The sequence below is a fragment of the Ursus arctos genome, unplaced genomic scaffold (assembly GCF_023065955.2).
Source record: "Ursus arctos isolate Adak ecotype North America unplaced genomic scaffold, UrsArc2.0 scaffold_23, whole genome shotgun sequence".
Classification (NCBI taxonomy): domain Eukaryota; kingdom Metazoa; phylum Chordata; class Mammalia; order Carnivora; family Ursidae; genus Ursus; species Ursus arctos.
The window spans coordinates 37,571,666-37,582,111 of NW_026622908.1; the positions used below are offsets into that span (position 1 = coordinate 37,571,666).

Consider the following 10,446-nt stretch of genomic DNA (forward strand, 5'->3'; position numbering starts at 1 on the left):
AACATGATATATTTTTAAAACACAATCATAATATATTAGTGAACTTGATTGAAGACAATTCGACTTTTGTCTGCCCACATCCTCATAGGATGCCCTCGTTTCACAGACTTTCAAGACCAATGAAAAATGTAAAGAGCAGAGCATTGAAAATCAATGCGGGAAAAATAGTTTTACTTAATGTTATATTTTGTAGAAAATAAGTGGGATCAGAAAAAAACAAACTTTTTTTTTTTTAAGATTTTATTTATTTATTCGACAGAGATAGAGACAGCCAGCGAGAGAGGGAACACAAGCAGGGGGAGTGGGAGAGGAAGAAGCAGGCTCATAGCGGAAGAGCCTGATATGGGGCTCAATCCCATAACGCCGGGATCATGCCCTGGGCCGAAGACAGACGCTTAACTGCTGTGCCACCCAGGCTCCCCCCAAAACAAACTTTTTTGGTCTGATTTCTATCTCTTGATCTTCTGAAGCAATTGGTTCTCTGATTTGAAAAAATTAAGTAATTAGCAAGCCATAAAATAAATGGAATATCTCCCCTGATTTTACAAACTGTTGGGACCCAGGGCTGTGGGTAAATATTTGAAAACAAGTCTTGGAAGACAGGGCAGAACATCCCGTGTTACATCTGAAGCAAAATCATAATCATAATCAATAAAGGTAGTGGCTGAAAGTTCTCCAGTGTAACCAAGAGAGAAGGGCTAGCAAAAGGGTGGGTTAATAACTTTTTAAAAAAGTTATTAGTGCGGGGCTTGAACTCGCGACCCTGAGAGCAACACCTGAGCTGAGATCAAGAGTAGGATGATTAACGTCCTGAGCCACCCAGGCGCCCCAGTGACTTTTTTTTTAGCATACCCCGTTGTAGTGGTTAGTGACTTTCGTCCTGATGTTTGTTAACAAAATGTTAACTTGTGGAAATTCAAATTTATTCTTAGCTGCTGTTTGGCTTTTGGGATAAAAGTCCGAATCACTTGTCCTCATGTGACTGAGGTTTTGATATGAAAAGCCTTAAATACCGGTACTTAAGAAAACAGCCTGGGAGTGCAATCCGTATCGAAAAGCAAGTTTCTGCTGGTTGGTCCTTGACTTCACTATCTCACTCAAGTGCTGGTGTATTCACTGAAGTTCCCTTGCAGCTGCCCCGTGATAGGCGGGGTGGGGTGACCCACAGGAAGCAATGGTGACTACACAGAGCTAACGGTGATTGTCCCACTACTCTTCAGATCAGATCAGACTCTTCGGTGGAAATGGTTTTAAGGAATGATGGTCAGGAGGAGCTCTCACCTCCCATCTGGTGCAGTTCTAGAGGGACGCAAAGGTAAGAAGAGTTCATTTTCTATTTTCAGCTTCTAGAAAGAGTTCTGGGTTGAGCTATTGGTGGGTGATATGTAGGAATGTGGGTCCAAAGGGTCTAGTAAAGCCTGAGGTGAGAATGAAATTTGGGATGAATTAGCCTGCTCCTGACCGGGCTTTCGAAGGACAGGTTCTCATCTATGTGGGGGTGAACGTTCAGGCTGTGGAATTGTTCCCCCTTCAACATTCATTAACTTTTGGAATAAATGGAATCTGAACCAGAGAAATTGAAGGAAAGGAGAGGGAAGAAGTGGCTGGCTAGAGGAATCATATAGAGTCCTCTTCTCCTGGTCAATGGCTCTGTTGTGTATGTTCATGTGCAGAAGGCATCTCCGCACACCCTGGCTTCACCCTGACCTGATTCGAGAAGGAAACTATAAAACTTGATGATGTAAGGAAAATTTCTGGTCCATCCTTTATCTCCTGTCTTATGATAGAAACACCACTCTTCAAGGTGCCTGGGTGGCTCAGTCAGTTAAGCGTCTGACTCTTGATCTCAGGTCAGGTCTTGATTTCAGGGTAGTGAGTTCAAGCCCCATGTTGGGCCCCATGCTGGGTGTGGAGTGTGCTTAAAGAAAAAAGAAAAAGAAATATTACACTTTCTTGAGACACATAAGATCATCTACTAACATGTTTTGACATTGCCCCGTATCTATGGGTCTTAAATACAAGCAAAAATTATCTGAGACCCAATGTAACCTAAGGTCACAAGTTTAGGTTTTATCTTCAGGATATTTTGCTTAGACCTGGATCCCGATCGCTGAACAGATGGTTGTCAAAGCTCTGTCAGTGTTGTTTTTCCCGGACAGAGGTAGCGATGTTATTGTTTGAGTCTATTTGTAATTATCTCTGTTCGTGTGGGCGAAAATGCAGGAATGACCACTTTTTTTCCCTAGAGGACTAACAAAGGAGACAGAAACCGGGAAATATAGAAAAACCGGACTCATTATAGGTCACATTAGAGCTAAGGCAGAGCATAAGAGACAGTATGAACAAGGGCGCATCAGTGATTTACTGCCACGGTAATGGTACATAACAAATAATCCCCTGAAACTTAATGGCTTAAAGCAATAAATATGCATATTGCTGACAAGTCTGCACATGGGTGTGCATGGTTCTCCTGAAATTTCCTGGGATCACTCCCATGTATGGGGGTCAATAATTGCTATCTGATTAGGGATGACTTCAGCTGAGATGAATGTTATGACTTTTCTCATTTCTGGTATCTTTTATCCTCAAACAAGTTGGCCCTGCTGTGTTTTGTCAGCCATGACATGATCTCAAGACCCTGTGCTTTTAAAACATTTGCTGATATCTCAGTGGCCAAACCGAGTCACAAGACCAAAATAAAAATTGAGGGGGGGAAGGAAATATATTCCACCTTTTAATGGGGGCAGTGTCAGTGTCATGTGGCACTGGTATGAATGCAGGGAAGGGGAAAGAGTAAAAGCTGTCATGCAACCAATCTATCGGCAAGGGTAGGATGCAACAATTAAAGAGAACTCTGAAAACCATTTTGAGTTGGTCTGGCACATCGAAGCTTTTAGTAAGTCATCACGGTGCTTGTGGTGTAGGGCAACATTAGCAAAGGCCAAGTAGCCAGAGAAATTGAATTCTCATTTGGTTCAACCATAGAAATGCTGACTGACATTGAAGAAGTGATAGAATCCCAGTAAAACCAAGTTTTCTTACATGGAAACTGAAGGTTCTCATTTTACATAGTTTCTATTCACATGCACTTATAAATTCATGATATAAACTAGAAATTTATTTTCTTTTACTGTGTCCAATGGACAGGAATCGTGCATGTTTTGTTCATTGCTATATTCCTAGCAACAAAACTTCTAACAAGGTCTGGCACTTAATAGACAATCAGTGTTTGTTGACTGAACGAATGAATGGATTGTATTCTTGTGAACAAGAACCATAACACATGGCACTTAGAGGACTTGCTATTATGATTTGTTCATTTTCCATCAGTCATTTTTTCCTAGACGATGTAAATGTAAGCATTCTGCATGCATATTTATCATATTAAATGTTAATAATAAAACAATAAAAATAATAATGATGCTAACTATTAACTACTTAGAATATACCAGGTACTCAGTTTCAAGTTTTACATGTATAAATCTGTTGAAATCACATAGACATTTGACAAGCAACAGGAAGCAAGTACCACAAGCACCCCCTTTTGTAATTTTATTGTTTATGTATTCACTAAAAGAGTTTATTTATTCATTTATTTTAGAGAAAGAGAGCGAGAGAATGGGGGAGGGGCAGAGGGAGAGAATCCCAAGCAGATTCTGCACTGAGCGTGGAACCCGACGTGGAGCTCCATCTCACAACCCTGAGATCATGACCTGAGCTGAAACCAGGATTTGGATGCTCAACTGACTGAGCCACCCAGACGCCCCCCACCCCACTTTCCATAATTTTAAAAACTGGGGCGTGGAGATAGTAAAAAAGACCTGCCCAAGTTTACACAGTGTGTGACTGGAATTACAACTCGGGCAATTTAATTTAATTTAATTATTTAATTTAATTTAATTTAATTTAATTTAATTTCTTCCAAAGGCCATTTTTCATGTCTACAAGAAAGGGGTTGAAGAATGAATCTGTTCTCTGTAATATATTCACATTTACAGCCCTAAAGCCTGTGTTAATACACCGGAAGGAGCAACTGCATGGTTTGGCCCGAATCCTCCACAGAAACACATCATCCAAGTAGACCAAACAGACCCCCTGAAGACCTTCCTGAAGGGGGAGCCCCAAACCCTGGGGGTGAGTGAGCTTGACCTCCAAGCGTAGTATCTGGGGAGATAGCCATTTCCAGAGAGGAGGGCAGGTGTATGAGGTATGATTAACTGTGTCATAAACTGACCTCCATAAACCTCACTGTGGCAGGGAATAGATATTTAAAAAATCAGAGGTGCTCTGATCTGAAAGGAAAATGCATTTCTCTAGTGAGAGGGGAAAAAAGAAAGTTATCATAAAAGCTTTCTAAGCAGTCTTGAACTTGAGAAAAGGCCATGGATTCCTAGGGGTTTCATCCTGGGAGCCCTTTCAAAACCCTTTCAAATAGCTCCGTGTAAAGACCACAAAATCATCTTCCTAGAAACCTGCGTGGTCATACCCTGAGCGTCCTCTTTTTCACTCCCCAGGTGGCGCAGATCCTGATTGGTCTGATGAAAGTGTGCCTATTTGCCATAGGTCTGTGTTTTTATTCTTCTGGCTTTTCCTATCAGTGTCATCCCCTAACCATGGTCTCAGGATATCTTATCTGGGGATCCTTATTTGTGAGTACATTGAAATATCTCAACTTCCTCAATGGTAGAATTCTGCGAATATTTCTTCCAGCCTTCTCTTTCAGAAACCAATGACTCGGTCTGGGATTTTTACTACTTAAAGCAAAATATGTGACCTAAATGCTGTGGGTTCTGATGATCTCTGGTTTGGGGGAAGTGCAGGTGACGACTCACCAGGCTGAGTGGATTCTTCCATGTTTAGTTCTTCGTATCGGAAGCTGTGTCTATTGCTGCTGGGAGAAGGATGACATTAAACCTGGTAAGGATTTCCCGGGGCCCGAAGCAACAACCAAAATCAGAAGTGCTCTGTCTCAAGACAGAAGAAATAATCTCCAATTCTCTGAATCAGCTGGGCTCTGCGGGGGTCATGGCAAATTCCTCCATGAGGAAACTGAGGTTCGACTTAATTTTTTCACCCCTGTTGTCTGACATTCCATCCCTGGGATTAATTTGTGAATACAGAATCCAATGCTTCAGCCCAAACTCCTCTTTCTTTCTTAGACCTGGGGGAATTATTTGAGAACGTGTCTTCAACCCCTTCAAAATAAATGAATGTTTGTGTGTTTTCCAAAGGGAGGAAGAGCATGAGACAGAGGGACGTAGGGGACACAGATCATTCTCTTCCAGATCAAAGGCAGCCTGGGAATGAACATACTCAGTGCCGTGGTTGGGGGAATAGGGGTAATCATCTTAACAGTAGAACTGGCTGTGGATCATGGATCGGAAAAAAGGTGTCTTATTCTTGTAAGTGTTCCTGAGCTGCTTTTATTTTCTGAAGTGATATTTATATCATCTAACTGTATGTTAGTCTGAGATGACTGTCTCTCAGTTGATCCTGGCTTATCACCACAAGCAGTAAGATCCGGGACTTTGATCTCACGGGGAGAAGTTTCAGCCCCTTTTTGCAAGGGCCTACCAGGACAGCTACCTTTTTTTCTCACATTCTTCACTGAACACAGCGATGTTAGGAAATTGATCATTGGGATCTTTCTTCAAAGTCTCCAGGTTTGAGTTCAGATGGCAGCGGGCTGCCGTGCTGGCTCAGCAAGCTTGGTGTCATTTGCGGGTGGGGTGAGGAGAGTCAGGGTTCCAAGCCGAGATCCTCAGAGCCTCGAGGTATATCTATGTCTAAGGAAAGAACAACGATATCACTTTCGTGGACCTGGAGGTTCTCCACTCTTTGGGTGAGAAAAAAGTATAAATTCATTTAGGGAGGTTATTATAAGGGAAATAACTTGAAGCGGACAACAGAGAACATTTCTAAGCCAAGAGAACTAAGGAAACACATCTGACTTAATCTGAATTTCCCTGCACTTACGAAGTTCCAGAGTAGAACTCCTCTCGGCCATTTTAGGATTTTCTTTTCAATTTTTCTTTTTTTGGTTTGTTATAGAGAGAACATGCCTGTTTCGATAGTGGAGAACGAGTCAGATTGGAATCAGAGAATACAGGGCCAGGGGAAGTATCCATCTATTAATTGTTTTCCTTTCCTTTTTCCTCTTCTCTCTCCTCGCGGCATCTGCTTCTCTTTAGAGGGTATTCGAGACTGTGATATTAGTCCTCTCCCTGCTGGAAGTCAGCATCACTATCTCTCTTTCTGTGTTTGGGTGCAAGGTGACCTGCTTTGTCACACAGGTAAGTGGTCAGGGCCCGAGGGAGGGTTCACATTTGTCATGTGATACTGAGTCTGTGTTCCCGTGCAGCCTCTCACTGTGTCTCTTCTCCCTGAACAATGAGAAGCCTAAAGCAGCAGCGTGAAGGAAAGATAGTTGAGCATGTGACTCCTTCCTGAACTTGGAGAGGACAGCGGAACACAGGGAGAGCTATGGTAGATGTTTCCGGAAGCCTCCTCGGTCTTGCTGGATATTGATGTTTATCTAGTGGGGCTGTAAGGACGTGAAGGAAGGGATTTTAACTCTCAGGTCCCAGGACACAGAAAAGAAGTAGGGCCCCCCAGGATGAGTTGAATCCCTCTGGCTGGAAGAGTATGTGGATAACAATAATATTATTCCCAATCTTCACAGGTGGTGGTTATCCAGCCAACCAATGACCAGGTGCCTCCAGTAAAGGCCCCTTATGAACATGTCTATGAGGATCTGGAGTTTTAACAGAAGAGTTCCTGCTTTTAGAAAAAATTATTCATTGAGCGTCACTAGGTCAATAATAACCTGCCTGCCAGAAAGGGTTCACATCTGTGCGTGGGAACATAGTTATTACAAAACCAAATAAAATACATTTTCCCTCTATTGATGTTGATTGTGGTTTTGAATCCCCTCCTCCCACATCGTCTCATAACCAATCATATGCCTGGGGTGCACAGTATCATTTCTCATGATAACTTTTAATGGAACTATACCACACACGCAGGACAGTGAATAGATCATTGTAACAGCTGGCCAATTTTTTTAAAAGATTTTTATTTTTAAGTAATCTCTACGCCTAACGTGGGGCTTGAACGTACAACCCAGAGATCAAGAGTCGCATGCTCCAGCAATCGAGCCAGTCAGGCGCCCCCAATTTTTAAGATGAATAGAAAGTGAACATCCTCATGTAACCAGTACTTGCATCAATGAGTAAATGTTCCCAAAGTTTCAGGAGACTGTGACCGTTTCATTCACTAAGATCCCCAGGGTAACGGCAATCTTGACTTTTACCGTGCATATGAGCTTTTTCTGTCTTTGAATTTTATGAAATGGAGTCTTGTGATAATGTATCACCAAGTATATATACTGGATATGTCTCCTTCCGCCTACCATGTTTGTGAACTTCGTTCATGCTATTGCCAGTGGCAATACTTCTTTATTCTTACTGCTGCAAGATATTCGAAGATGTATGGAGCAATCTATTGTCTATTTAAGTACCAATGAACATTTGGGATGCTTCTACTTGGGATGAATAGCGCAGTGCATGAAAAATGCATTTATATACTTTGGTACATGCATGTGTAAAATCCCATGGGGTACAGACTTAGTGGTGGAATTGCGAGGTCATATCCAAAGTGCACGTAACCTGCACATGCTTTCTAGCAGTGCCTGAGTTCCAGTCCTTGCACATTTTCACCTTGACATTGTGTGATTTTCATTTTAACCATTTTGATGTAGTTGTACCACATTATAATGTTTTTAATACTATTTATATTTATAACAGTTTTAGATTTATTTTAAAAATTGAGAAGCTAGTAAAGAGAGTTCCCATACACCCCAAATCAGTGGACATCTTGCATTAGTATAGAATGAACCATATTGATACGTTATCATTGACTTCAGCATTATTATTATTCAGATTTCTTTAGGTTTTAGCTAGTACCCTTTTCCTGTTCTAAGATCCCACCCAAGACATGGCATTTATTAGCTGTCACGTTTCCTCACGCTCCTCTTGGCTGTGACTATTTATGAGACTTCGTTCTTGATGACCTTGATAGTTTTGCGGAATACTGGTAAAGTATTTTGTAGAATGTCCCTCAACTGGAGTTTGTCTGATACTTTTCTCATGATTACACTAGTGTTTTCAGTTTTGGGGAGGAAGAACTCAGAAGTACAATATCATTCTTACCACATCCAATCAAGGGTACATACTGTCAACATGACTTACACTGTTCATGTTGACTTTAATCACTTCACTGAGTACAGTTTTTCCGTTTTTTCCACTCTAAAGTTAGTTTTTTACTAACTTTTATACTGTAGTCTTTGGAAGGATGTCCCTATACAGCCGCTGTGTGCAGCCCAGACTCAAGGAGTCAGGAGTTACGATCTACTGCTTTGAAAGTGCAGCAACTGCATAAGTTATTAGATACTCTGCACTGAGATTTTGTCTCTTTTCTCCCACTTATTTATGCATTCAATTATTCATGTGTATGGATTCCTGAATACTTATATACATTTTGGGTTATAATTGAATACTACTTTATTTTATTGCTCAAATTGTTTCTGTTTCCAACATGGCGGCTCCTGTGTCCCTTTTGCGTACCCCGTCATTGTGTCTCATTTTGAGCACTTCCTTCTTTTAGGCACTACCATATTCTCCGGCTTTTCCTATGTGGTTCCTGCTCAAGTCTTGGAATCAGCTATTTCATCAGGCAGCCCCGTTTCCTTTTAGTGGGGAATGGTATTAGAAACCAAGATCTGGGCTCTAGGGGTGCTTGTTGCTATTGGGATGTCATTTCTTTCAGGTTGTCTCAGCTAACAGAGCAAAGAAATATACATATGTCTACTAACTCGTGTGTCTTAGTTGAGCTGCTAAAACAAAATACTATAGACTGGGTAGCTTAAACACATTTATTTCTCATGTTACTTGAGGCTGGATGTCTGAGATCAGGGTACCAGCATGGTCAGGTTTTTTCCTGGCTTCCAGATAGCCATTTTCTTTTTCTTTCTTTTTTTTTTTAAGGTTTTATTTATTTATTTGACAGAGAGAGACAGCCAGTGAGAGAGGGAACACAAGTAGGGGGAGTGGGAGAGGAAGAAGCAGGCTCCCAGTGGAGGAGCCCGACGTGGGGCTCAATCCCAGAACGCCAAGATCACGCCCTGAGCTGAAGGCAGACGCTCAACGACTGCACCACCCGGGCGCCCCCAGATAGCCATTTTCTGATTGTATGCTCAAATACTAGAAAGCAAAGAGAGGAAGCAAGTTCTCTCATGTCTTTTCTTATAAGGTACTAATTCCATCATGACAGATCCACCCTTGTTACCGCATTCCCTCCCTAAGGCCCCAGCTCCAAAAACCATGACGTTGGGGTTTAGAGTTTCAACATATGAATTTGAGATGGGGGAACACAGACGCCCAGTCCATAGCACCGTGTTCATCCAAGTCTACAACAGTTTCTATCTGTAGCCATCTGTTGTGTTATATGATACGTCTGGTTTGGAAAAAAAATCACAAGAAGTGCTAAAAAAGGCAAAAGAAACCCCACAATTTTTACACATTTTAAAAACTATTCTGTGACCCTGTGGACTATGTGGAAATATGTTCTTTAATTTCCAAATATTTTGAATTTCCCCTTATCATAATTCTGTTATTATCTGAGAACATATTTTATATGATTTCTATTCTTTTAAATTTGTCGAGTTGTGTTTCAACACACGAAGTAACCAACTGGTTAATATCCCATGTACATTTGAGAAAAATGTACTGTTGTTGGATGGAAAAGTCTATAACTGTCAATTAGATCACCTGGTTGATACAGCTGCTGAGGTCACACCCTTACTGCTTCTCTGCCTGGTTGATATGTCAGTTGCTGTCAAAGAGGTGTTGAGGTCTCCAAATATAATAGTATATTTGCCTATTTTTCCTTTTAGTTTTCCCCATCTTTTCCCTTAAATATTTTGGACCAGCCACAAGTGGTCATTGACAACTTGGAATATGGTTCCTGAGACTAAGAAAAGAGTCTTTAATTTTTTTTAAATTTTAAATAATTTCAATTTAAATTGCCATATGTGTCTAGTGGTTATTGTGTTGTGTAGAACAGAAATGGAATTGTTTGATCTCATGGAACATAATATTAATTTTACTTTGAAAACTACTTTGAAAATTTTTGGCTGTATTATTCAAGAGGAATGGGCTAACATTTTGATTAGTTGTCAGTGGGCCAATTGAGCAGCACAAGCTTTTATATATGAGCTTATTTACATAAAATATCACCGGAAAAGCTTAATGTCCCTAGAATGATGCAGCATGATTAATTAACCTGACACTATATTAATGAAATGGTGTAACCTATAGGTTATATATATATACATATAAATAGTTGTCGGTTGCAGTGTTTCATATAGTTAAAAGTATTTTTGCCCTT

At 40.9% G+C, this 10,446-nt stretch overlaps 1 protein-coding gene across 5 annotated transcripts; it reads left to right on the top strand.

Moving 5' to 3' along the window:
* The first annotated feature begins 1,057 nt into the window (after positions 1-1,057).
* On the top strand, positions 1,058-6,904 carry LOC113249064 (membrane-spanning 4-domains subfamily A member 4A-like). 5 transcript variants are annotated; one of them, XM_026490623.3, is made up of 7 exons: positions 1,058-1,315; positions 3,999-4,134; positions 4,515-4,649; positions 4,861-4,917; positions 5,286-5,402; positions 6,192-6,293; positions 6,683-6,904. In XM_026490623.3, exons 1-7 carry the CDS (start codon positions 1,245-1,247, stop codon positions 6,764-6,766), a joined length of 702 nt encoding a protein of 233 aa, XP_026346408.2. In that variant the 5' UTR covers positions 1,058-1,244; the 3' UTR covers positions 6,767-6,904. The 5 variants fall into 5 exon arrangements, with proteins under 5 accessions (XP_026346408.2, XP_026346410.2, XP_057173292.1 ...); XM_057317310.1 differs by lacking the exon at positions 1,058-1,315 and adding an exon at positions 1,557-1,741; XM_026490625.4 differs by lacking the exon at positions 5,286-5,402.
* The last annotated feature ends 3,542 nt before the right edge of the window (positions 6,905-10,446 follow it).